Consider the following 26,590-nt stretch of genomic DNA (forward strand, 5'->3'; position numbering starts at 1 on the left):
ACAGTAATCTCAATATTCACGAACATTTACAAACATTCGACATTCCTAGCAGAGATTAAGCATCATCCTTCCTTCATCCTTGGCACACTCCCCATCATCATCTTCAATCAAACTCGGAATCGGCACATTAGCCAAGGGAGTCAACCGAAAAGCATGTCTCCGAGATCCAGCTGAGTAATCCAAAGTCTGCGAGTGCTGCGTTACTCTCTGGTCCCAGATGACCACTGTACCGGGCTCATATCGCACGCGACAGCAGAAATCATGCCCGCGATTGATGTGGTCAAACAAGAACTTCAGCATGTAGTCTGACTCTTCCTCGTCCCAGCCAACGATACTCTGGGTATAAGAAGAGTTGACAAATAGCGCTTTCTTCTTGGTGACGGGGTGTACGACTACTACTGGGTGGATGGCTCGAGTAATGGGCCGACGGAGAACAGAATCTGGGCCGTTGTCGCGGATTTCGCGCATGATTGGGTTTGCTGTGGTGTGGACGGCCTTGAGGCCTTCGAGTCGCTTACGGAATGAAGGGGAAAGGCGCTCGAAGGCACGGGTCATCTAGAGGAAGTTCTTCAGCTATTGAAACTTGCTTGCTTCCGTTAGCGCGACCCACGTTAGAAATAATCGTGTCGCCTCCTGCTCCTGGAGGGGACTCGAGCATGCAGAAGAATGTTGCGCCGGGAGGCTGCGACTCGGGAGACTATTGAAAAGGCCTGTGAGCTTTTTTTTCGCATTCGAATCTTTGGTATCGAGTCCTACCTGGTCGACATGGAACTGAACTGGGCTTTTCCTTGCCCAGGATTTGCGAATTCGCAGGTCACTATTTGGTAGAACACCATGTGTCAGATACAGAGCAGAAACTCCAGATTCAAATGTGGACTTACTCCTTGGAATCATACACGATGACAAATTCCTCAGGACCATGTTTAGGATGAGGCATCCATCCATGCTTATGAAGAGGACCAAAGTGACTAAGACTGTGAGAAAATCTTCATCCATTGGACACACTAAACTCACGAGGCAATCTTCTTCTGCTTCTCAAAGCCCAAATTGGTGAAATCCTGGTCTCTGAAAACTAGACATCCACGCTCTGCCACCATGAGGGCCAGTTCATCTAAACTTTGGGTTGAAAGCTCCGACTTGATCGGCATTAGTCTTATTCTTGGAGGGTGAGGATATAAGGGGCAGAAGGTCTCACAAGCTGAACTCCCTGCAGCTCCGTTCCACAATGAGGGCTCAATTCCACAACGTTAGTCGCCTTCTCCAAAAGATTCGGAAATGATGGGTCGGCTCTATGACCCGGGTCATCGTGCTCGAACGGGCCGACCATCTCGACCTTTTCGAGCGGGTCATAGAAGGCTATACTTTGTGTTAGTCCATGAAACACCCGTATTTGGGGACATAAAAATCTTACGCAGGTAGTCAGGGTAGAGTGGTCTCTTCTCTTCGACTTTTTCGGACACCATCTTGGCGATGCAATTGGAAACTCAGAGGCCGCTTTGTTCAATGACTTCAATTCTGAAAGGCACCTCGGGCGCGATGTTTTTAAAACCACAACCATGGTACCAGATTTTGCTCATTTCTTGCCTCTAATGAATGGTCTCATCCATTATCGTGTGGATGGCCGCCGATGGGATGCTTGCCCGCGCGGGCAACTCAAAACCAGCCCCACCTGCACCCCCACTCGTTATCACGATGGTTGATAAGGGGCCCACAGGCTATCACTGGAGGTTGGCCGAGATCGTGGGCTTGATGCCGTTGGGAGCGATAAGCCTATCGGGAAATAGGCTACTGGTAGCCGAAATACAAAGGGTAAGGCGAATAATGCATATACCATGAGCAACCTTATGGTCTTCAAGGGATAAATCCAAACTGTACATCTGAGCAAAACGCAGTCCAGAATCAAAAGATGGCTGTTGACCAGGTCACCAACGATGAGCCAAAGGGAGGCAGCGTCACAGCCGAGGCAGCTGTGGAAGCCATTAAGGCCGGGCGAAACAAAGATGTGGACATTGCTGCACAGATCATTAGCGACTACGCGGATCAAATGGATGGAGAACATTGGTCTGTTGAGGAAGAAAGGAAATTGATCCGTCGAATTGATTGGAGACTGATTCCCACTGTGAGAGCCCCTGGTTGTCATCGGGAATGTCTTTTACCAACATGGAATAGCTATTCGTTTGTGCGACTCTATCGGGGCTTGATAAAACTGCTATTTCAGCGGCTGCCATTTACAACATCAAGACGGATCTTCATCTTACCGGGAATCAGTATTCATGGATTGGATCAGCCCCATTTTTTGGTGGACTAGTATTCATGGGCCCTTTGGCCTATTGTCTGCAAAAGTGAGACGCCTATGATTTAATTCGAACACTTCAGCGCGCACGCATATCTAACTTACTAGGGTCCCTGCGGTGCCGTTCTTCGCTTTCAATGTCCTTTGCTGGGGCATCCTTGAAATGTGTATGGCAGCATGCACCAGTTTTAGAGGCCTTTTTGCGTGTAGGTTTCTTTTGGGTGGCTGTGAATCACTGTTGATCCCAGCTGTCACATTGGTTGTCTCGATGTGGTATCGGCCTGAAGAACAGCCAAAGAGAAACAGGTACCCGACTCATCACCCGCCAGTAACACCCATAGACTGACGTGAATCTGCAGCATCATTCTTAATGTGGTCGCTCCGATAATCAATGGCTTTGTCGCTTGGGTCGTTGGGTATTACAATGGGCCATTCGAGACATGGAAGATTATTTTCCTTTTAGTTGGAGCTCTCACGATCGTCACGTCCGTCGTGGTGTATTTTGTGCTGTACGATACCAACGTTGAAAACATAATGACATGAAACTGACAAGATCGAATAGGCCAAACAACCCGCTGGAAGCCAGGTTCCTTAGCCCCCGGGAAAAATACATCGTCATTCAGCGCAAAGCAGCCGATAATACCGGTATCGAGTCAAAGACCTTCAAGATGGACCAAGTCTGGGAAGCTATCTTTGACATCAAGACATGGCTGATCTGGATAGCCATTGCTGCTTTGCAGGTGCCAAATGGCGGGCTGACAACGTTCAACACCCTCATCATCTCGGGCCTTGGCTTTGATTCCCTTCAGACCTCGCTTCTCGCTATGCCTCCTGGTGCCATGAGTACTCTTTCCGGAATCGGTCTCTCTTATTTGGCTGCTACTACAAGACGGTATCGTACTGCTATTGTGACGGTCTCTATTCTTCTGCCTCTTTTTGGGGCTGTGCTGTGTTATGCGTTGCCGCGGACGAACCTTGCTGGTCAGCTCGTTGGGCTATAGTGAGTTCCCTAATAGATTACAATGTCTGCCTATACTGACTTTGGCTCTTCACAGCATCTTATAGTTGGTCAAAATAATCCCCAGAGCGCATCATGATTGCTAACTTCCCCAAGTACATACTGGGCTCCCTACGTCACACTGGTCTCGGTATACCAAGCTAACGTTGCAGGTCATACAAAGAAGTGAGAAACTCCCTGCAAAATATCAGTGTCTGTCTAACATATTTAGGATTACACTGTATGCCTGGTTCTACATTGCGTGGGCCACCGGAAACATCATTGGGCCCCAAACATTCCGAGCAGATCAAGCCCCGGAATATACCGGCGGCACTGTGGCGATGATTGTCTGTTATATCGTTGCGATGTGTTCTATTACAGCGTATGGCCTGGTCTGTCATTTCAGCAACCAGAAGCGCGCAGACGCCATCGAAGGTCGCATGGCTGCCGACCATGACTGGTTGGATATGACGGATAAGGAGAATGTGGGTTTCAAATATACTACCTGAGACTTTCAACTAGTTATCAATAGAAATGACCATGGGAAATATGGTCGATAAGGCTCTATCCTCTGTCTATCGGGAAAGTGTAGATTTATATGACCAAGATCGAAGGTGCATAACCCCTTGCAACTCACATGCCTTTGTCAATACTGTCCATCAGAGTGAAATGACTACGTCGGGCAAGACATCGGTGAGCTCGCGTGTGAGGCATCAAGTGGAGTGCTGATGTAAGGAAGAGCATCGATTGAACAAAATACCTGATCTAGAACCACCACGCCTGAAATTCAGTTGCATACTCTTCATATCCATGTATTCCAAGTAACTTTTGGACACCGGACCTCCATTCAAGTGGTTTTCCAGAATCAGGCAGATCCATTCCACTACTCATTCGAAATTTGGTCCGAATCCATCCTCGAGGGAAAAAGCCCGCAATCTCCCAATCAATGATACCAATAACACCAGTCTCGGGGATATCTTCAACAATAATATTCCCAGGCCCAAGGTCAGCGTGATAGAATACAAATTTCGAGCAATCCATGCCCATAATCTCACATCCTTGGCGGAGGTTATGGGGAGAAAAATCTTCCTCGGCTCCGCGTTTAACCAGATACCGCTCGAGCACATTGTTTCCATCCACACCACAAAGGTTATCCCCTTCCCGACATTCAAGAAACTTGCACACATCCACTATAGCGCTCATGTAATAATTTTTCCAATTCTCATCGAGAGTGGACCATGCGTCTGATAGGGTTCGACCAGGAACTCTTCTAAGAAACAAATAATATCGGTCCTCATATTCTGTTTTGTGTAGGATGGTAGGGATATTGAAACTGGGCTGCTGTCTGCGCACAAAATCTAATGTCGTAGCTTCGGCTGTGGTCCCCGGCACGCTTAGTTTGACTTTGCAGAATGCACTATGTCCTATAGACCAGACTGCAGAACAATCCCCGGCATCGTATACTAATTTTATGTTCGGGTCATCTGCCGGTAACGGTACGCTCGCAGGCCTGGGGGTAGGTGCGGTGGTAACGGTATAACTGGCAGTATCGTCTCGATCGTACCAGGTGGAGGTGTCACATGGTCCCTTTGAGCGATGCAGGAGAAGGGGTCCGATGAGCCATGTGTCTGCATCCACCTGAGAGATCGATTCCCGAACAGGATCGATCAGGGTCTGGGGCATGCACGCCATTGAACGGTTGTATGAGGTGGAAATCAAGGGGGCCTTGTGGCTGTTATACACGTCTAGTTGGGTAAAGCATAAACAATATTAATGCTGCAGGTCGCATGCGCCAATCACAGGTGCCTTGGCTGCGCGCTGCAGGCTCAGTAGCGGCCTAGCACAGATTCTCATCGAGGCTGCTTAATCTTTTACCTTGCACTAGACAAACGGTTCCCATAGAGTCTTGAGGAGAGTCGGTGAAGGAGCTCCTTATTGATTAGTAGGCTTATGCATATTTTAGTCGCACGGATCCTTCAGCCACTTGGCGTAGAAGATTATGCCCCAGTTACCATGGGGAACTCCACGGCAAACCAAACCCGAGTGTTGGAGCCTCTTACGGAGGACTCCGCACGTCCCCTGTACAAGGAAACATCAGGCAATAATTTGCTTACGCATATGATACTCTTGACTGCATCCTTTGTACGATAGCATATTTGGAATCATGGGCGAGCAGCGAGAACATGGAGATTACGATTTACCTAACCCTATTAATGAGTCGCACTGGTTCAACCGCTAGGAAGGCATAAATCAGATAAAATGGCGTCAAAGGATTTCGTTGTCTCGGGGGGCCAAAAGCCAAGCAATGGTTCCTGCATCAACCCAAACATTGCAAAGGCACCAAAGTCAAATGATTGGGCCCTACGAAGCGAGCCGACTATTAATATCCGCTATAAGAAAAATTCAACTAAGGACATGACTTGGAAGTTAGGCCCGCAACGCTGCCTAAAGTTAACTAGTGGACGGCCTACTCCGTGTTGGGGTGCAGTGGACGGTCGCATCACAGGGCACGGGCGCATCAGCGAGAACTCGTATTTTGCTCGGCAAGTTGAACCGAATAGATGATTCGGTTTCTCTTACATGAAGGGAACATCAAAGAAATGAGCCATCATCTGCAGGGTACTCCGTAGGGGCAGTGCGCGTAGGGCCTCTTGGTGTTTCACTACGCTGTCTTGGATCGGGTAATTCACGTGGTGGGGCCAATGAGGGTCCTCGGTAGACCCTCTCGCTTACTCCGTGCACGGAGAAGGCGATGCATCTTGTACGGTAAAGGGCGAAATTGAATCCTGTAACATGATCGTCCGGGTTGATCGGTCGATCGTCATCCTCCTTCAGAATTACCACGGTTATCACCACGCACGGGAATCCCTGGGGTTAGCTAGGTATAGGGTTTCAAATAGGAAGGGGGATAAACCTTGAAAGAAGAGAAGCGACCTGTATACGGAGTAGAGAGGCTTAGATGAGCCCAGTGACCCTGGAATAAAAATACATAGTACCCTTAGCTCTTAACGTGGTTGCAATGTCTCACCTGTAAGAATCTCCTCCACTCAGGCTTTCCCCAGCAGCTCATGCGCCGGCTCCACCGCGATCCCTATGGCGGCTTTGCCACGCCGAGCACCAATCAGACTCGTCTGTCGCCTGCTGGAACCCACAATTAGCCCCAGGGGAGACCATCCCTGAACCAATCTCAGCCTCCTCCTTTTCAATGTATTGTAAAGTGTGGAAAGTGTAAAAGTCCGTGGATACAAAAAGACCCATCACCCACCGCAACCATGGAGCCATATTGCCTGTGCTTCAACCCGGGGACTCGTTCGATCCACTCGTTTTCGGAAATTGTTTATAAACCGATCGCTTCCCCTCCCTGACATCTTCTTTTGACTCTTTTTATTTTTTTTTTATTCTTACACTCGCTTGTTTTGGTTGCGCATCCAGTCTATACAATGCCTTCTTTACTCAAGTTCGCTGCCGCGGCCCTCGCCGTGGCTCAGGCTTCGGCTCAGACCTACACTACTTGCAACCCCCTTGAGAAGACTTGCCCTGCCGACAAGGGTACCACCAAGGCCAGCCAGACCTTCGACTTCACCAAGAGCTTGGATGGGTGGACTACCACTGCCGGAACCATCGACACTGGCTCCAATGGTGCCGAGTTTACTCTCGCCAAGCAGGGTGATGCTCCTACCATTGAGACTGACTTCTACATCTTCTTTGGTGAGGTCTCCGTCACCATGAAGGCCGCTCCCGGTCAGGGTGTCGTCAGCAGTATCGTTTTCGAGTCTGATGATCTCGATGAGATTGATTGGGAGGCTCTCGGTGGCGATTCCACCACCATTGAGACCAACTACTTCGGCAAGGGTGACACCTCCACCTACGACCGCGACACCTGGCCCGCGGTCTCCGACCCCCAGAACACCTGGCACACCTACACCGTGAACTGGCAGAAGGATGCCACCACCTGGTCCATCGACGGTGCCGTTGTCCGTACTCTGAACTACAAGGATGCCCAGAGCGGCACCCGCTACCCCCAGACCCCCATGCGCGTGCGCATTGGTGTCTGGGCCGGCGGTGACCCCACCAACGGTGAGGGCACCATCGAGTGGGCTGGCGGTAAGACCGACTACAGCCAAGCCCCCTTCAACATGTACGTCAAGGAGGTCACTATCAAGAACGCCAACCCCGCCGAGTCGTACACCTACTCCGATAAGACCGGTTCCTACGGCAGCATCAAGCTGAGCGGTGCCGCTGCCCTCAGCCAGACTGATAGCACTACCTCTGCCACCTCCACTTCTACCAGCTCCAAGTCTACCGACACCACCACCGGCGCTACTACCCTCGCTACCACCACCCAGTCCTCCACCGCTTCCACCACCGGTGCCGGCTCCACTACCTCCTCCACTTCTGGCAGCAGCACCAAGGGCTCCTCCACTGCCGCTGGTTCCGGTTCGGCCTCTGCCTCCGGCTCCGCCGCTGGCTCTGGCTCTGCTTCTGGTTCCTCCGGCACCAGCACCACCGGCTCCGGCTCTGGATCTTCTGGCTCCGCCTCCGGTTCCAGCACCGCCGCCAGCTCCAGCCCCTCCTACAACGCCGCTGTGAACGTTGCTTCCAACTACGTTGGACCTCTTTCCCTCCTGGCTTTGCTCACTGCCTTCATCCAGCTGTAAAACAATCATGACCATGCTCCTAATCACGCCTCATTGATGAAGCAAACCAACCGCACTGGGCTGGAACCGGATGTTTTGGAAATTAAATGAGGAGGGGGTTGGATATACTGCTTGTGGATTCGTTTTTGTATCTTTTCTTTGGTTCATACGGTGTCGATATCCCCCGCCTTATGAATCTCATGCTGTATCTATCTCTATATATCCAGATCTTGATCGGATCTAGCCACTAATTTATTCCTTGCCTTGTCAACTTCTCCACCTTGAGACTGACTTGAATTAATACATAGCCTTGTAGCTAGACCAAGTAAATATTTATCAGGCTTGAATCTTGACCGGTCATGCAAGGACGCGCGTACCCAGCCACTGTCATGCAGGCTGTTGTTTATTTTGATGGATCTTCATCTCAGCCCGCATTCAAAACTGTAATGTAGCTGCAGCCCTGTGCATTGCGTAACTAGGGTCGTGTAACGGTGTAACCAGCCAAAATACTGGATAATCCTGTTCTGAGATTTAGTGTAGCCCAATTGAGTTACAGGGACCCAAAGAACCATGGGCGAAATTCGTGGAAGACAAAAATACACTTGGTTCATCTATTCACAGAATGTACTGGATGCCTCGGGTACATCTGCCTTGATTCCAGTGTTCTAATAGAAATAGAACAATCCAACCGTGGAACGATTGATTGAGCAGATTCTCTGTACAGAGAATTATTCATCCAGGATCCATCGGCCGACTGAAAGTTGAATTGTAATGCTATTGGTTCGTAATGAGGACGTTGATGGGGCCAGTGGCTGTTCCATGGTTCAGGTTCTTCCGCGCCGTGGAAATAGACTTGGTCCTCGATGATTCCATTCGTTCCATGTTGGATCTGATTTCTGGATGTTGATTGTGGATGGAAACCTATAGAAGTGGATAGTTATAAGTTACCTAACGGGTGTTCGGTCTTTTCTACACTAGATTTATAGGATCTTGGTCCCTGATGTGTTCGCAGTTTTGCGTGTTGAGCCCTAAAGTGGCGTATCAAACTTTGCTGGTAGATCGTCTAATCAGAGTATGATGGTCATCGACTCACCAGGCACATCCCATACCGACCTATCAATGAGTACCTTCCCAAGGATGTACAATGAAAAGTAATCATACCTACAATCTTCGAAGATCAATAGTCCATGCGCAGGTGGATACTCCTTGTACACCACTCTACACATCAATGCCCTACAATTCAATCACTTCGAGTCTCCAACAGACTTCATATGCCCTCGAATACCCTCTAACTCAACAACTTGCTCCGCCTTCAAAGTCACAGCGTGATCACAAACGACACTTTGAACAATTCCAGTCAATGAAAACATAAGATCTTCAATAGTATTTCCCGGTCCACCTAAGATCCCAATGCATTTGGTATAACGTTCTTCCCAATGAAGATCATCGGCAGGCAAGACACGCTCGAAAATCTGTCTTATTTTCCAAACTATTATCACACAGGCTTCCAGGGCAGTATGTAGATTCTCAAAGGACTCTGATGGTTTTGATTTTATATTGGCTGCGATCAGGTCGGCTTTGTATAGATATAAGGTGCGGCGGAGAGTGGGCAGGTGTTTGCGAGCCAGGTTGAATGATTGAGGTAGCGTAGGAACATTTTGATGATGTGTGTCATAAATTTTGATTAAATCATCTACGTGTTCGACCACTTTAGAAATAGTGCTGAGTACTTTGAGGCCGGTCATGTTGATGTGAAAAACGACTACGGACTAATGTATACGATGTCAAGCTTGGAAACTCTGTATAGAGCTTGGAAGTGCTAGGCAACCATCAATCGTACTCATTCTAGTTGATTCCAAAACATGCCAAGGGCCAAGAGTCAAGTATTGTAAATGTAGGGTAAATGAGCAATTGCAGGGAAGCAGGGACTTCGTAATGAAAATCAAATCTTATCTCGCTATGAATCGACCAATGCAAATTGAAAACAAATTAAAAACGCTGATAAATGACGACAGGATTCACCCTCACCCCTTAATTCAATTAAGTTCAGACCCCAAGGGACTCACTCCACTTGGTATTTAATACCCACCGAGTGGACCAGTTACCAAGTGGGGCCCGACCGAGCACGCTGAACATCCCGCAATTGTCGTGACAGGCCTGCCACCGCATCAGCCACGGGGCGATGGTGCGTCGCCGCAAGCCTGACCAACGCAAGGGTTGTGACAGGTTGCGGATTGGGCTTTCTGTCCCTGTCACCATCAGAGTTTGGCCCAGGAGCTGACGAGTCACCTATCGATCGCGACCAAACTCGCGATCCGAAAGAGGCATAGTCTGATAATGAGTTCAGAACTGCGTACAAGCCCGTCCCGTCGCCCCCTCCTGCTCCTGCTGCGACTCCACCAGACGCCGCGGCCAGAAGTGAGCCCTTGCGTTCTTGCCGTGTGACAATGCCGTCCACAGCCTCGAGGTGGTCGTCCAATGTGCTGAATCGCGTGCCCAGTGAGTCGGCTTTGGTACGGATCTGAGCGCGTAGTCGATCGAGGTACTCTGCGCGTCGGCGGATCTGAGCTGCGAGGCGCGTGTCGCGTGCAATCGAGGCAGATCCTTTCAGCTCCTGGGTGGGTGGAGAGGAGAGGAGGCTATCGACGGCGGAGCGGAGGTCGGCACGCAATGAGTCGAATTCCCAGGCTGCGGCGCGAAGAGCCTGGTCGCTTCCTCGGAATTCGAGATCGAGGGCATTGCGCACGTCTGGGAAGGTGGACTGGAGTTTTTCTTGTAGGTCGTGAAGCATGGACTCGCTTTCTTTGAGGGTATTTGTGAGAGGAGAGAGTGTTTGGAGGACGGTATCAAAGATGGACTCGAGGTCTTGTTGGGAAGTCGTGATGGTTTCCTCGGGGGAGGTGACGGGATTGGCTGATGGGTAGAAGGGGTGGCTTCGTGGTTTGAGTTGAACGCAGCTATCTGGATATGTGTCTTTCACGGTGGGGAAATGGCAGAGGTCTTGGAATTGATAGATGATCTCGGGGAGGACTAATAGATGACAGATGAAAGCGATAAGAAGGCCGTTCAGTGCTGTACGGAGGGTTGTTTGGCCTCCACAGAATGTTGTGAGCTTTGCGATCAAGCTTCGTGGTTGTTGCGGTATTGGGATAAACGAGCCAGCGTCTGGGATCCCAGGCGCAGTACTGGGTTGTTTTTCTTGACTTGGTGGTTTGCCTCGCTTCCTCATGGAAGCTTGGTCTTTCGAGCGAATAGCAGGTGCAACCCATGATGCTTCGGAAATGGGGACCTCGTAAATGGAGGGCATTATAAGCTCGGGGCCTGATACGGTCCATGATGAGGACGTCAGCGACGATGTTGATTCTGCGGTCGTATCATTGTCCTTGTTTCGCGCGGGTCTAGATCTCGGCTGAGGAGTTGGACTCGTCGGCTCCTTCGAGTCCTTCGAGTTCTGTTCTAGGATTGATGAAGCTGTTTTCTGGTCTCCATCTTGGATTGAGGCCGTAGACGCCATCACCCAGGACTCACCCAGCACCGAGCCGTCGGGCATGCGAGGTTGTTCCGACATGGCACTGTAAACATCTCCGCTCTGCGGGGTAGCGATCAAACTGGGTGCCAATAAGGGGTCGTAGGTGGTGAGCGCAAAGATGATTAGACAAAACTACTGGATTTGCCTGAAAATGAGCACAACAAAACTGTAATCAGTCATAGACTAGCTGTTATCGAAGCGCGTTGATTCCGCCCTGTGGTGCAAAGCGGTGGGGAGAATGAAGAGTCGCGATCGGCAGGAAAACGCCAACGGCTTTTCAGTGCAACATAACCATGCGCCCACTCACCCGACTTCGACCACACCTCTACGCGAGGCCTGTGGTAAATAGAACTTTGCAATTAAATACTGCAAGGCCACAATGGCTGTCTACATCAGCAATTCGCCGCTGTTCCTGTGGTGATGCCGCCAACAAGGTCGAATCCATACCTCCTACCGATCACCGAGCTTTAGGAATCACCCAAGAGCTCTTTACTTCTTCCGTCTACAGCCCCGGATCTCCTCTCTTCCTCCCCAACGGTACACACGTCATCAACAAGCTCATCACCTTCCTCCGAACCCAATACCTACAGTACGGCTTCCGCGAGGTCCTAACACCATCCATTTACAAACGATCGCTATGGGAAGTGTCGGGTCACTGGCAAAACTACAAAGATGATATGTACGAGGTGACAGGTCGCGGCGCGAGTGGCCACACGGACGGTGAGGTGGGGGAAGATGAGTCCTATGGTCTAAAACCAATGAACTGTCCTGGCCACTGCCTGCTTTTCAAGTCACAAAATCATTCCTACCGCGAGTTGCCCGTGCGCTACGCGGATTTCAGCCCGCTTCACCGAAACGAAGTCTCTGGCTCCTTGACCGGTCTTACTCGTGTGCGTCGGTTCCACCAGGATGACGGCCACATCTTCTGCCGACCGCAGCAGATTAAGTCGGAGATCGCGTCAGCATTGGGATTTGTCGAGATGGCCATGAAGACATTCGGACTGGGTCCGTACCGATTGGTACTTTCGACTCGACCTGAGACAGATTACATCGGAACTTTGGAGATGTGGGACAATGCGGAGAATCAATTGCGCCAGGCCTTGGACAGCACCGGGCGTGAATGGACATTGAATGAAGGCGACGGTGCTTTTTACGGTCCTAAGATTGATATTCAGCTTCAAGATCAGGCGGGCAAATTTCATCAATTGTCGACTATCCAGCTGGATATGAACTTGCCTCAGCGATTTGGCCTAGAGTACCAGGTTGCCGAAGGCGAGGAGGACTATAACCCGGCCACTCCGGGAGTTGCGACCCCTGTTTTGGTGCACCGGGCTATATTCGGCTCCCTCGAGCGATTTCTGGCATTACTGATGGAGGAACATGGTGGTCATTGGCCATTCTGGCTCTCTCCGCGCCAGGGAATCATCCTGACAGTCAACCAGGATGATGCCGTGGTGAAGCAAGCACAAGAAGCAGCGGCCAAATTTTCCGGATTCCGAGTCCTCCAGAATGATAACGCTGAGCCGCCGCGTCCGTTATCGTCACTTGATTCCACTTTCCTGATGGATGTTGATACTAGCGCTCAGACCCTGGGCAAGAAGATTCAACGCGCCAAGCAAATGAAATATAACCTTATTTTCATTCTGGGTTCGCGCGATCTAGCTGATGGTGGTATCACAGTCGACGTTACTGGACAGATGAAGAGCAAGACTGATGCAGATGGGCAGCAGTTCCAGGCTCTAATCCAGTCTCAGTTAGGCGAGGGTGCTCTACAGAATCCTAGAGCCGTGAAGCTTAAGTTGGATGAAGTGCATCCCTTATTGGTCCAATTTGAGAAGAACTTCCTGTGATCTATTGGCCCCGGAAGCTGTATATTAATTCATCTTGAGCGAAGGTGTACTATAAATCATATTCCAAAATAATCCAAAGCATTTTCAACACATGATTTAACTCTGTTGGAACCTTGAGAGGTGCAGACAGTTACGTACATCCTTGTGTGGGCTAAGGCTTTGGGCAGGTGTGCATATATATATGTATGAGGTATTCGTACCGGTGTATGCCCAAGCCGCAATTTCAAGGTGAATTTTATTTGAAAAACAGGTCGGCCTGCTACACATATACTGACATACGATGAAGCTCAAACTACAATTAATCGCCGGGTCATCCTTTTTTCTAGAGCTATTAAATTAATTGGCTCGTCCATAGCAGGTTGACTCACTAAGAACTTACTAAAAGTAAGCTAGATCGGAGCGGCGGAAAGCTAAGAAGAGGATATTCTTTCTGACGTCCTTGTAGCCATAGCGACAATATCCGAGCTGATCTCCATATTCATTGCATAAATTAAGCTGCGGAATGAATACTCACCATAAAATGGCACCGTGGAAGACCGAGCTATGCGAGATTAGGCGGTTAGACTCGGGGTGGAACTATGGGCAGATGAACACAGCTCCGAACTCGGGGCCCCGATCTATACAGAATTGCCACTGTTGATTGACAGCACTGCCATATCTTATATGCCACCACTCACTTCTATAGTTGTTCAAAGAGTAAAATAACAGTCCAGGGACAGGGCTTTGGGTAAGACAAGAAAACCATCGATCCAATTATAGGCCGATCTGCAGATATTGTAGCCAGTTTACTGTAGTTCCGAACTAACTGTGACGCCAGCTCCACGTGACTCCGCTGTCGGCGCCGAAAAACTCGGCGTCATCGACGATCGAGCGTTTTTTGAGTCACAAATTCCCTTCGCTTCATTGGCTTCTTTCTTTTTGCATTTAAAAAGGGACATTGGTTTCTATTTGAAAGCCTAATACCTCCTTTCCCAGCAGATATCCGGTTGAGTATACTCATCAACACCTCTGCTATCGTCTCTTATCAATACATCGCCCTCCCCGCGATACCCCGCCATCGCCCATCATGCCGATGTACGTTGATATTGTCCATTGGATAACCACCACCCCAATATAGAGTTTTATATTGATTACCTTCAAGGCTCAAGGATCCCTCTAAAAAGTACAAGCCATTCAAGCCTTTGAACCTGCCTAACCGAACATGGCCCAACAAGACCATCGACCGGGCTCCCCGGTGGTTGGCTACCGACCTGCGGGATGGTAACCAGAGTCTCCCTGACCCAATGGTAAACAATCATTCAAAATACCTCATGCTTACCAGAAAGCAGTCTGGAATAATGTTGGCTAATTGTATTGCAATATAGGACGGCGAGCAAAAGCTGAAGTTCTTCAAGATGCTGGTGGAAATTGGCTACAAGGAAATCGAAGTCTCATTCCCAGCTGCTTCCCAAATTGATTTCGACTTCACCCGCCGCCTTGTCGAGGAGCCAGGTCTTACTCCCGATGATGTCTGGCTCCAAGTCCTTGCTCCTTGCCGCGAGGATCTGATTCGTCGCACCGTTGACTCCCTCACTGGCGCCAAGAAGGCCATTCTGCACATCTACCTTGCCACCAGCCCATGCTTCCGCCAGATTGTCTTCAACATGGACAAGAAGCAAAGCTTAGAAAAGGCCGTCCAGTGTGCCAAGTACGCCCGCTCAATCACTAAGGATGACCCCGCCCAGGCCGGCACAGAATGGCAGTTCGAGTTTTCGCCAGAAACCTTCTCCGACACCGAGCCCGACTTCGCTATCGAGGTTTGTGAAGCTGTTAAGGCTGCTTGGGAGCCTACTGTCGAGAACCCCATCATCTTCAACTTGCCTGCCACAGTAGAGATGTCCACACCCAACGTCTACGCTGACCAGATTGAGTATTTCTGCACCAACATGACTGAGCGCGAGAAGTTTGTTGTCTCTCTCCACCCCCACAACGACCGAGGCTGTGCTATTGCTGCTGCCGAGTTGGCACAAATGGCCGGCGCCCAGCGTGTTGAGGGTACCCTTTTCGGTAACGGCGAGCGTACTGGCAACGTCGACTTGGTCACCCTGGCCCTGAACCTTTACACACAAGGTGTCTCACCGAATGTTGACTTCTCAGATATTTGCTCCGTTATTAAGGTGGTGGAAGAGAGTAATAAGATTCCTGTCAACGAGCGCTGGCCATATGGAGGATTGCTCGTTACTTCTGCATTCTCCGGAAGTCACCAAGATGCAGTTCTCAAGGGTTTCAAATTGCGCGAGGCGGCCAAGGCAACCGACGACGACGAGTGGAGAATGCCTTACCTCCCTCTCGATCCCCAAGACATCGGACGAACCTACGAGGCCGTCATCCGTGTCAACTCGCAGAGCGGCAAGGGTGGTGCCGCCTGGGTCATTCTGCGCAGCCTGGAGCTGGATCTCCCTCGTGCTCTTCAGATCGAATTCAGCAAGACTGTCCAACAAGCCACCGAAGATGCCAACCGCGAGCTGCGCCCTGCCGAGGTCGTCCATTTGTTCGAGGAGTCTTACCACCTGAAGTCAAACCCCCGCTTCAACCTTATCGATTACAACATCACCACCGATCGCTCGCAATCACCTGCTCCTCCTGAGCCCGGTAAGGCTCTCAACACTAAGAACCTCAAGCGTCGCTTCACCGGTGTTATCGAAATCGACAACGTCCAGCACGCGATTACTGGTGTCGGTTCTGGTGCCCTTTCGTCTCTCGCTGCCGCACTCGCTTCTCTCGGTATCGACCTCGATGTCGTTGATTACAAGGAGCACTCCATCGGTACCGGTCGTGAAACAAAGGCTGCCACATATATCAACTGTACCGCTGCAGGTAGCAAGGAGAAGGTGTGGGGTGTTGGTATCCACTCCGATGTGGTGCAAGCATCGCTTATTGCGATGCTGAGCGCTGCCAGCTCGGTAAGCTCTTACCATATCAGGCCGTCAGTTACAGCTACAACAAATGATTCTAACATACCTTTCTAGTTCCTCACAAACAATGCTGGATCCCCGGCTCCCTTCCGTCCTATTCGCTCTAACACTCTCACCAATGAGGATATTCAGGCTCTCCAGCAGCTGACTGATGTACCCGAGGCGGTCACTGCCAACGGTGGTCTGGCTCCCAAGGTCAACATCGACCAGCTCACGAAGCTTGCCGAAGCTTAAATGGCTTTACAAAAGTGATATGAAATTTTTTACCGAGAAGCAGTTAGCACATAATGCATGTCAATGAAATTGTACAATGACTTATCTGAATCACGTACACTGGTAATCCTCTCAAACTTTTCTTCGCCCTCGACCAGTACATTGTAATACTGATGTTACGAGATTTGACAACGAAGAAGCAGCTCTTCGAAGGCCAATCCTACATAGCCTCATTAAGCATGATAGACATATCAATAGGTCATTATCCGCTATGAATAAGAAAAAAAAAACAAACATCATCTATAACACAAACTACCACTTGAAAAAATCAAGCAAATCGTCCCATCTCTTCTCCCTCACCCCACCCCCATAAACATCAAACTTTTGCGCACCCTCCGACGCTACAATGTACCCCAGCTCACAAGCTGAGAACGTAACCTTGGGCTGATTCTCATAGAATGTATCAAAACCAGATACCAGGGCTTGAGCCAGACTACCAACCTGACCTTCAGGATGGAGCTGTCGCCACGGGTATCTGCATTCGTCTCCGTGGCAGGACTTAAGCACCATCATCAACGCATCGAGACGACTCATGATCTGTGTGAGGTCTCGGTTGGCGATTTTGAAGTTTTCATGCTGGGAGGGGTTTGCTGCCAAATTGATGGTTTGGTCGGGATCATCCTGTGACGAGCTTACTTTAATTATTGCTTCATAGAAAGGACTCGGGGAGCAGGTCTACCTTGAGATTGTAGAGTTCTTTCTCGTTTGTGCACCAGACTGCATAATAAAGACTGTAGTTGTCTGACACGAGACGGATTCCCTTGTATGTGTTATTTTTGTAGCTGTTGCCAACTTCATTGAGCTTGTTGCTGGCGTAGCCATAAATTCCCTCAGGGACGGCCTGCATCGTCTCAGTATTAGTCTGGCTATTTTGAAAAGTATTCTAGAAGGGATCTTACCAGGCCCCAGTACTCAATGGCGACGTGCTCGGCCTTGTTATCAGCATTGCTGGCTGCAACAGTGGTCGGGATCGCCTTCCCATCCAAGCCCTCTCTGGTAGAGTTGGCAATAGATAGGAAAGTCGGAGCAAGATCCGTATGGCTGGTAATGGCATTCAAAGTCTGGTTCTGAGGGATCCCAGGACCTCGAACAATGAGAGGGACATTGATATCGGTTTCTTGAACGCAGTCAGTTGATTTGTTTCATCCAAACCAGGGATAGTCACGGAAAAAAAGCTCACCAAAACCACAGTTCTTGCCCGGTTGCAACCGATGTTGACCAAGGTGATACCCGTTGTCCGTGGAATAGAAGACATAAGTATTATCCAGCTCACCAGCTTTATCCAACTGCTCGATCAAGTCCCCAACCATGTCATCAACAGCTTGCAATGCACGCAACCGACACCGCTGAAAAACATCAATATAATCGACCTCCGTCTGATTGAGCTCAGGCACATTCCCCGTCCAGCTAACAGCACCCTGAATCAACTTATTAAAGCTCGAGTCCCTCGGTGCCTTGACATCCTTAAATAAATCGGCATGTCGGGGCGCAAACTCTGGCTCTCCAAACCAGGTTGCTCCGTTATCCGCGGAGCCATTCGCATGCGGTGCGTTCGGTGCAACAGTCAGCATCCACGGTCTATCCTGCGCGATCGCTTCAGCCAAGAAACCAGAGGCTTTTTCGGCGATAACGTCTGTTGAATAGTTGCCGTTGTAGTTGACAGGCGGGTTTCCGTTGCGAGTCATTCGTGCATAATAGTAGCGGTAGGTCCAGGGGTCTAGGAGGAAGTCTGAGCCGTTGAAGCCGCGAGCGTAGGGTTTGTTATAATTTTCTTCTGTGTGGGCGTTCCAGAGCTTGCCGACGTAGTATGTGTTGTAGCCGGCGTCTTGCATCCATAGCGGTAGGTAGTTGTCATTCCAGCCTGCTTCTACTACCTTTGGGTATCCACCGTAGGGAAGGCCGACATCTGTCACGTTTGTGTTGTGAGGCATGCGGCCTGTCCAGAGGTTTGCGCGGGAGGGACAGCAGAGTGCAATGGAGCAGTAGTGTTTTGGGTAGGATACGCCCTTTTCGACGAGGTGTTCCTGGGCTAGTGTGAGTGTGCTGTTGGGTACTTGGCTGCATGAATATTTACCTGGAGTTTGGGCATGTGGTCTAACCCTCCTACATGCTTGCCCTGATCATCAGTCAAAATGAAGAGGATGTTGGGCTGCTTCGCTATAGCTAGACCAGCTAGCAGGAATAGTTGGAAAATATTCATGTTGTGGACTGAGTTAGACAGAGCGCTTGAACCACTCAAGTCCTCGCTGAAAAGCTCGTTTATATAGGCAGATCCATAGCTACCTCTTACTTCATAGCCCCTCGTCATAAGAAAATGTCAAAATCACATAGCGCTTGTCTCATTTTTCTGCAGAATTTGCACCACCGACAATCATTAGTGATCATACAGTGAAAATTGCTGGACAGAGTATAGTGTGATGGGGGTAGCTCCCGCTGATCGCTATCGTCAACGGAGAAGCACGAGGACAAAGAGGGTCTGAGGATGATCATGAGGATTTATGCAGGGCACATAAGGGTCCTCGTAGTCTCTTTCGCGGAAAACTAAAGGCTTTGTCAAAAACGAGAGGATTGCGAGCTTCGCACATCAATGATGCCAGAATCGATGATATAAGAGTGGGTCGGCATCACGTCTTTGGCAGTGGAGAAAACTTTAAACGCACTCAGCGATGGATCAGTGTTGCAAGGAGTCTTGTAGACAAAAATCACTGGCCTGGATGATATCGCTGAGAAATACACATCGAGTGACCACTCGTAGCTCGCAGTTATCTTGACTCGGACATTTTATGTAGCCTAGGGCAAGCAATCTGTTTCCAAGGTCAGGTTGCAGGCCCGCAAACTATGAGCTTGAAAAAACAGAAGATTCAGCACTAAACACATGTTATCTAATCAGGGCTTCAGGTGACCCACCCATATACGCACCAAACCCCTGGCGAATCAAGCTAACGATGTGGACCGACATCGGTACAGAGCAGCCTCCTTGAATATGTCGAACTGCCGTTAGACTTGTGCTGCGTATAATCAAGAGGTATCAGATGGGTTTTTTGAGCTATCTAATTTAATATTGAGATATTGGAAATGAAGAATGGAAAATAAAATAAAAAACAGACGCAGAGGTATTCATGGGGTAGAAAAAGTGAAAATATGCCAAAACACATGGTAGACGCTTAGAGCTTATTCAAAAAAGGACGAAACAAAGACTCAACCAAGCTCTCAGTCAAAACGAACACATCTTAATGCCAGTTAAAGAGACTTTACACTCTAAGTGTTCTCAACTTGGGAAGGTATGGAGGGGGGGGGGGGAAATATGTAGGTGTCATATACAGAGTATTGCAGGCTGGAATTGGGCAAGACCTGGACTACTCGTAGCCCGTGCCATCGTAGCGGTGCCTGACCGCAGCACTTTGAGCACTGGGCCGGCGGACAAAGTCGTGCTCCTCGTCTCCGCCTACAGAGTTCTGGTAAATCAGAGCTTCTTGAGGCCAATCATCGATGATGCCACTCTCCTGGGTACCTGGCCGATACATGTCATCATGCATAGGCCCAGCAACGTTGCCACCGCCATTGTACAGACCAGGCTGCTGGCTAGGTAGAGAGTCACGCCCTGTGGAGGGACGCTCGCCTCCTGGATGATCCATGGGTGTGCTGACCATGTCAAAACTGAATCGAAAATCGCGGGACTCTCCTTGAGCCCCAACGTTTTGATCGTGGTCAAGGCCATTGAAATGGTGGTCATCGTCAGCAGACATGATCGTAGCGGATTGCGGTTCTTGTATATAGGGCACAGCGGAGGTCGGTTCAGGAACAGGAGTGGCAGAAACTGTGCGGTCAGTGCGGGTGTCGAGTTCGGGTAGCATCTTCTGGGGATGTCCCTCATGGAATGACGCCTGAGGAGCAATCGTCTCCTCGAGAACAACCCCCGCGGGAGATCGTGGGACAGCAGGGATCTCAGTTTCGGGGTTCATGGTCGATCCTCGGCGGGTACTTGCGCCCATCGTGCTTCCGGGTTTAGAGCTTCGGCTAACACGGTGCTGGGGCAACTCTGCAAAGATGTTCTCGTCCAAATCGCGAATGCTGAACTGGGCAATTGTGCGCAGTTTGCGGGTCACCCACGAGGCCAAGACCTTTCCGCGTTGCTTCTCGCCGAGTCGAGAACGGGGGAAGTCACCGTGAGAAACGAAAGCAACAATATCCGCCACTACTTGGTGCTCATTCAGAATTACATCGACAATAACAGGCACAAGTGACGCCAAGAAAGCCTTTCGGGTGACTTCAACCACAACCACAATCAGGCCACCCGCCTGGAAGATGGCAGATCCTCCATTCACGATATTTCGGTGGCATGCCTCGACAGAATTCTCAATGTCCATCGGGAAGTGGTTCAAGCCATTAACCTCAAATGTCTCACCAATGCTTCCTAGGACGAAGAGAACTTGCATCTCGACATCCTGGCCTCCAGGGCCGATGGGTCGGGTCACAGTATGAAGGAAACCGAGGTCACCAGTCCGAACATAAGGTACGCCAGGGTCTCCGTCAGCGACGCGACCATTCAGTCTCTCGGCATCAAACTCATTCTTTGACCTGTAGAAACCAGTGGCGCAAGCATCGGATTGGACCCAGATTTCACCATACTCGCCAACGTGGGAAAGGGTGCATGTCTCGGGGTTCACAATTGCGATCTGTGTGTTGACAGGCACCATGCCAGAATCTTGGACCAGCAGTGCAGTGGGATCAGCGTCAGGATCGACAGGATAGACCAGACCGCGGCGAAGGCTTCGAATATCCAGCCACAGCTCAATTGGCTCAATGCACATATAAGATCGAGTGACAATCATAGGATTGAGCACATGCGAATAACTGACATTGATCGAGGTGCGGTCTAAACTGGCAGTGGCGAAGTGCAAACGCGTTTTTTGGTCTGCATTGAACTGTTAGCCGGAATTTGGAGGGCTTGTTAGAGCGGGTTAAACATACAGATATCGGCTCGGGGGCGACCTTCTGCCGAGATCATGAGATTCTTGAGTTCTTGCAGCTGGAATCCCTTGGCTGGCATAGCACTAGTAGCGTAGTCCAGCATCTGGGCGGTTGCATAGGTGTCTTTTATCTTGTAGCGCGAAAGCGTCACGAAGAGAGTCATGGGATTTTGGGCAAAGTCGACAGGTGAGACTAGATAGGTGGGGGCGCCTGTTTGATGCATGGTTAGAACAAAGGCCTCTCAATGCGGGGATTTCTAAGTCCAAGCTTACCAACGTAGATACCTAACAAGCAAGTGTGTAGGAATCCAAGACCTAACGTGCTGCGTACACTTCCAAGTACGGGCCTGGAGCTTGTCATTTGACAGGTTTCCTTCTGCACTTTACACATTCCCATGATCGTATCGTGACCGATCTGAACGGAAACTCGCCGTTGGTCTGGAGTCCAGTAGGTCCATACCAAAGCAGGCTGTTGGCCCTGGAGCCAAGCATCCTTAACAGTGTATCCGAGCTCGCGGCAACTGTGCGATTGCTTTGAAGGTTTCGTCGTATTGTAGATTGCCGGAACACCTATTCGAAGAACTTGAGCCGACTGCTTGATATGCTGTGACACAAGCTTCTGCCTCATGACATGGTCAACCTCAGTGTTGACGATGATAGCCTTGACATTGAAGTCATTAATGACATGTAAAAATGCTGGGGCATCCTCTGACAGGCGGTTTTGGTCAATTGGAGCCAACGGAATGACCACAACGCCCATACAGAAGCAAGCATGAACAGCATAAATGTACTCTTCGGAATGAGTGTACATCAACACCAGATGATCACCTGGTCGCACTTTGACCTTGTTCTTGAGGTATGTAGCCACCGCTGACACCTTCAGATCGAATTTCTTCCAAGTGATACCCTTGCCCTCCTTGCCGCGACCGTCGATCGAGCAGTAAGCCAGCTCTTCAGCCTGTCGTGAGACACGCCACTGGAGCAGATCAACAATTGTCTTGAAGTTATTGAGAGGGGTGGAAGTTCGGTCATCCATGACAACATCCCGATAGTCCACACCTGAGTACTGCTTCTCTTGGTAGGCAAGAACCTCTTGTCGCGAGGTAAGCGCTAGTGGTGACCAGATACCACCTTCAGGATCAACGCCAACAGGCAAATTCATAACAGACCGTTCAACGCCGAATTTGACGTGGACGGCCTGCAACATGCCGGCTTCGAACTCTTTCCGGCAGAGCATGTTGCCAATCTCTTGTCGGCCGCTCTTAGTTACGCGGGGAAGACTGTTTGGAGCGGTAAGCAGGACACAATACACTCGAAGATGATGTTCATGATAGAGAACTTCCATGCATCTCTCTGCCAAGGAATCGAGCAATACAGAGTCCAGTTGTCGTGGAGGGCCACCAGATGTCGTAGGCGCCGTTGAGGCAGCGTAGGATTCTAGGACAATGACTGGTAGATGCTCATCATTGACAAACACATCAAATGCGGTGCAATCGTGAATTTTCGGCACTTTCTTCAAAAGGCTGACGACCAGGTGCTGAACAAAGAAGTATCGGTGTTCGACAACCTCTTGACCATGCTCAACCCATTCCACCTTCTGGCGAAGTCGATCCTCATATAGACCTAGCACAAAGATCCTGCCTTCAATGACACAGCCCAGCAAGCCAGTGCGCAGGAACTCAGGCTCAACTAGAATGGGAGTGGGATTCGCGTCTTCGAATTTGTATGGTCTAGCGTGGAAAATAGCCTCTGTATGCTTCGGTAATGCCCAGAAACCTCCAGAAAGAGATGGTGAGTCAACCCAGATTTCTCCAATAACGTTCGGTACACACAATAGGTTGGTCTCGGGATCGACAACGCAGAGTGTCGCATCTGGAAGTGGGAAACCAAAAGCACCAACACGGACAGCGTGGGGCATACTCCTGGCATACTTCCGAGCATCTTCGCCCATGGCGAGTACAACAACTTCATTGCTCTTTAAAGCTTCCTTGTCAAGTAGAACCTCACTCAACTCGTTCTTTGAGGTCTGTTTTGGTGCAGATACGCGAGATCCACCACCAAGAAGACTGCTACCAAAACCAGAGTTGGCTTCAGACCTCTCGGCTTTCTCATCGTCATCTTTGGAGCCAACACGTTGTGCGGGATCCATTTCGTGAGTCAACGAACATCCCATTCGTTCTTCACCACCCACCCAGTCACGCACACTAATGACCATACCACCATGTTCCGGTAGACAGAGCATGGGAGCAACGATTTCTCTTGCTCGCGGGTTTCTCATCGGTCGCAGCCATCGATCAGCTAAGATTTCATGGAACTCAGGGTCAAGAGTCAAAGTATCGATCAAACAAAGCTTAACGCTGCTGAAATTAGGTTCAGAGTTCTTCTTGTAATGCCTGGTGGACATGGGATCCTGTTGGTAATTGTAGGCGGCGATCTTCAAGCCAGAGTAGTCGGCAGCCATTACTGTCGATCGGTATTTGGTGATTATGTGGGCATATAAGCCGGGTGTCTCGACAGCCCGGTCTTCGTGCCAGACAGTTGTATGGCCGCCATATACGGTCAAGAGAACTCCCAGAATCATTCCGATGCCCTGCCTCGGGTCAAGGTAACTAGTGATTGTCTCTCCCTTGGTCGCAAACTGTCTGGCGCTGGCATCGGTGGGTACTGTGGAAACGATAGCACTGAGGCAGGCCATCTGGTGCATGATGGTTCGGTGGCTCATCACGACACCACGCATATCGCCAGTAGGTGCCCGGGCAAACTCGATATATGCCAGATCGGGGACAACAAGGGGAGGTGTGTCGTCCTTTTTTTTAGGGTGAAAGCTTCCGAATTCGTTTGTCTTCCACCACTCCACCCCACGAGGCCAGTTCAACTTCTGCGCGGTGATATCGCGCTGGAAGCCTTTCAGATTGTTTTCGGTAGTCAAGGCCAAATGGGCTTGAGTCGAGGTGAGTACCAAGTTTAGGGACTGATAGTCATCAAGGCTGTTGATGGGAACCGCAACTACTCCTGCGATGAAGCAACCCATGAGAGCAACAGCGAACTCTATAATTTCGGCTTCGCGGTAGATCAAGGCCACGCGATCCCCACGATACAAGTTGCTCTTGTCACGGATCACTTGAGCGACCTTCTCTGCTCGGCTGGCCAATTTGTCGTAAGTTATGGACGCGATTTCCTTTCCCTTCAGATCCAATACCCAGTAAGCCGGCTGCTTGGGGTGTGCTCGAGCCCGGTGGCGGAGTACAGCAGGAAGATTTTCGAAATTTGACATGGGTATATTTTTGTCATGTGGATCATATACGGCAAATGGAATATCGCGAGGTTCAAGCGGCATGAGATGTTCAATGGCAGGTCCGTGTGCCAGCTCTGAGGGTGGAATGAATGGCGGTGGCATGTTTGCTGTGGGCGAGAAAGCTTCTCCTGACTGTGAGTAACGATGAAATCCACCTCCGTAGCTCTCACGGTAGTCATCATGTTGTTGGCCTGCAAAGTCAGAGAAGAATCCCTGCTGGGAGTCAAGCATCGTTGACTGTCGCGTGACACCACCAGACCCTGGACCATACATGTCCACGCCCTCGTCAATATACTCATGTTGAGCATCAGGGTTGAATGCATAGCTCTGGCTCATTAAAGTGGCTGTTCTCGAGCCATCGGGGCCTTGTTGGGCTGGGGGCATAGTTTTGGGGAGGAACAGTGAATCGTGCGACGAAGCAGAAGGAACCCGATCGTGTGTCTGTAACATTCCCAAGCTGTCCTTATCGTACTGTCCAGATGTCGCTGGTGACGGATTTTGCATATCCATACTGACACCATGGTTGTACCCGAATGATCCGCCTTGCGTCCCCTCGTACCCACCGGCATAGGTTGGAGATGAAAGGCCGTGCTGGGAAGATTCGGCTGTCGGTGGTCGAACACTCAGAATCGCTGGAGGACCCATATGACCTCCATCCAAGGAATCCTCATGGCCACCGTGGGCATTGATCTCGAGTGGCTTGTTTGGCCCCAGGAACTGCGAAAGAAGGAGGGTGCGACGTTTTTGGTACCTTGATTCACGATTAGCTTGTACAGTTCTTGTGTATCATCTAACCACCGTTCAGCCACAAGCATCTTCTGGCTTGCCATTCTCCCAAATCTCGTGACTGATTGGTTGATGGTTGTAGTCAAGGAACACACGGCTTACCCTTTCTCAGTGATGTCGCCTTCCTGTTTAGTCGCACGCCTTGTGTAAGCGCAAGGATCAGGGCCATTGTATTGATGGGGAAAATACCTACTTCGTATTCCCTGTCCAAGTTTCGCAAAGCGAACTGGAGGTCCGGGTTCTCTTCGGCCATTGTGGACACGGGGAAGGCCTCAAATTAAAGAAGTGTGGATCAAAAGCGCGGGGGAGGGATGACAGGAGCACCTAGCTCAGGAACGCCTCATCGCAGATGAGCGGCTTTCGCACAATTAGGAGGAACCAAAAGAGGGGCAATCCACCGCCCCTGTTGCTTCAGATTATCCGGCGTTGTTTGACGATCGTTGTTCTCGATTTGTCCCTTGAAAGTGTCGGCTTCCGCGTCACCAACGTCACCCACGCAAAGGCGGTCAGGCGAACCGAGCTTGTTCATGCAAACTGAGACCTGTCTCTGGTCAAACCTGAAGTTATTTTTATGACATTTGCCAGGCTGAAGAACAATGAGTAACATTGACTGTTCCCGGTCTTGGAATCTTCCATCAATTAGCACGGCCTTGGGGCTGCCCTTCCCACTACCTCAAGTATCTATACAGTAGACAAGGGTATCAGTCAATCAATGTCGATGGAAATTATGTACTATGTGCCTTAAAGTAACATTGTAGATAGGTATATTCAAGCTTGAAGCAAAATAAAGGAAGAAAAAGATATTTCTGAACTCATTATGCAATAAGCGAGGGTAAAAGGCTTGGACACAATTATTGAACCATAAAAAATCGCCGTGAGAACCCGTTGTATACAAATCAATGTTCATGCCTGATTCTAGAATTGCTGCCTGAGAGCGGATGGTCGGGATCACATGACCATTAGGCTTTGATTGGCGGTCGCATTCTGCCCTAATCTCATGTGACCC

At 50.0% G+C, this 26,590-nt stretch overlaps 10 protein-coding genes across 10 annotated transcripts; 4 read left to right on the forward strand and 6 right to left on the reverse strand.

Annotated features, from left to right (window-relative positions):
- Positions 1-45: 45 nt before the first annotated feature.
- N7484_002666 (TauD/TfdA dioxygenase family protein) lies at positions 46-1,463 on the reverse strand (the record flags this gene model as incomplete). The annotated part of the gene is made up of 7 exons (XM_057113086.1): positions 46-555; positions 611-697; positions 757-817; positions 882-968; positions 1,015-1,136; positions 1,196-1,356; positions 1,412-1,463. The coding sequence occupies 7 exons, from the start codon at positions 1,461-1,463 to the stop codon at positions 46-48; spliced, it is 1,080 nt and encodes a 359-aa protein (XP_056973226.1).
- Positions 1,464-1,906: 443 nt separating this feature from the next.
- On the forward strand, positions 1,907-3,799 carry N7484_002667 (uncharacterized protein; the record flags this gene model as incomplete). The annotated part of the gene is made up of 8 exons (XM_057113087.1): positions 1,907-2,119; positions 2,170-2,342; positions 2,402-2,599; positions 2,653-2,802; positions 2,856-3,293; positions 3,349-3,357; positions 3,408-3,476; positions 3,523-3,799. 8 exons carry the CDS (start codon positions 1,907-1,909, stop codon positions 3,797-3,799), a joined length of 1,527 nt encoding a protein of 508 aa, XP_056973227.1.
- Positions 3,800-4,055: 256 nt separating this feature from the next.
- Positions 4,056-4,982, reverse strand: N7484_002668 (uncharacterized protein; the record flags this gene model as incomplete). The annotated part of the gene is made up of 1 exon (XM_057113088.1): positions 4,056-4,982. One exon carries the CDS (start codon positions 4,980-4,982, stop codon positions 4,056-4,058), a length of 927 nt encoding a protein of 308 aa, XP_056973228.1.
- A 1,374-nt stretch (positions 4,983-6,356) lies between these two features.
- On the reverse strand, positions 6,357-6,572 carry N7484_002669 (uncharacterized protein; the record flags this gene model as incomplete). Its single annotated transcript, XM_057113089.1, has 1 exon — positions 6,357-6,572. The coding sequence occupies one exon, from the start codon at positions 6,570-6,572 to the stop codon at positions 6,357-6,359; it is 216 nt and encodes a 71-aa protein (XP_056973229.1).
- Positions 6,573-6,730: 158 nt separating this feature from the next.
- On the forward strand, positions 6,731-7,948 carry N7484_002670 (glycoside hydrolase family 16 protein; the record flags this gene model as incomplete). Its single annotated transcript, XM_057113090.1, has 1 exon — positions 6,731-7,948. One exon carries the CDS (start codon positions 6,731-6,733, stop codon positions 7,946-7,948), a length of 1,218 nt encoding a protein of 405 aa, XP_056973230.1.
- A 2,080-nt stretch (positions 7,949-10,028) lies between these two features.
- Positions 10,029-11,495, reverse strand: N7484_002671 (uncharacterized protein; the record flags this gene model as incomplete). The annotated part of the gene is made up of 1 exon (XM_057113091.1): positions 10,029-11,495. One exon carries the CDS (start codon positions 11,493-11,495, stop codon positions 10,029-10,031), a length of 1,467 nt encoding a protein of 488 aa, XP_056973231.1.
- A 254-nt stretch (positions 11,496-11,749) lies between these two features.
- N7484_002672 (threonine--tRNA ligase MST1) lies at positions 11,750-13,306 on the forward strand (the record flags this gene model as incomplete). Its single annotated transcript, XM_057113092.1, has 1 exon — positions 11,750-13,306. The coding sequence occupies one exon, from the start codon at positions 11,750-11,752 to the stop codon at positions 13,304-13,306; it is 1,557 nt and encodes a 518-aa protein (XP_056973232.1).
- Positions 13,307-14,281: 975 nt separating this feature from the next.
- On the forward strand, positions 14,282-16,494 carry N7484_002673 (2-isopropylmalate synthase; the record flags this gene model as incomplete). Its single annotated transcript, XM_057113093.1, has 4 exons — positions 14,282-14,380; positions 14,448-14,592; positions 14,671-16,248; positions 16,315-16,494. Exons 1-4 carry the CDS (start codon positions 14,373-14,375, stop codon positions 16,492-16,494), a joined length of 1,911 nt encoding a protein of 636 aa, XP_056973233.1. The 5' UTR covers positions 14,282-14,372.
- A 291-nt stretch (positions 16,495-16,785) lies between these two features.
- N7484_002674 (sulfatase family protein) lies at positions 16,786-18,841 on the reverse strand (the record flags this gene model as incomplete). The annotated part of the gene is made up of 5 exons (XM_057113094.1): positions 16,786-17,154; positions 17,213-17,374; positions 17,433-17,650; positions 17,714-18,557; positions 18,608-18,841. The coding sequence occupies 5 exons, from the start codon at positions 18,839-18,841 to the stop codon at positions 16,786-16,788; spliced, it is 1,827 nt and encodes a 608-aa protein (XP_056973234.1).
- Positions 18,842-19,889: 1,048 nt separating this feature from the next.
- On the reverse strand, positions 19,890-25,837 carry N7484_002675 (putative AMP binding domain protein; the record flags this gene model as incomplete). The annotated part of the gene is made up of 5 exons (XM_057113095.1): positions 19,890-21,448; positions 21,505-21,714; positions 21,777-25,549; positions 25,687-25,709; positions 25,778-25,837. 5 exons carry the CDS (start codon positions 25,835-25,837, stop codon positions 19,890-19,892), a joined length of 5,625 nt encoding a protein of 1,874 aa, XP_056973235.1.
- Positions 25,838-26,590: the final 753 nt, after the last annotated feature.

This window comes from Penicillium longicatenatum (assembly GCF_028827895.1).
Source record: "Penicillium longicatenatum strain IBT 33135 chromosome Unknown contig_2_segment0_segment0, whole genome shotgun sequence".
Lineage (NCBI taxonomy): Eukaryota > Fungi > Ascomycota > Eurotiomycetes > Eurotiales > Aspergillaceae > Penicillium > Penicillium longicatenatum.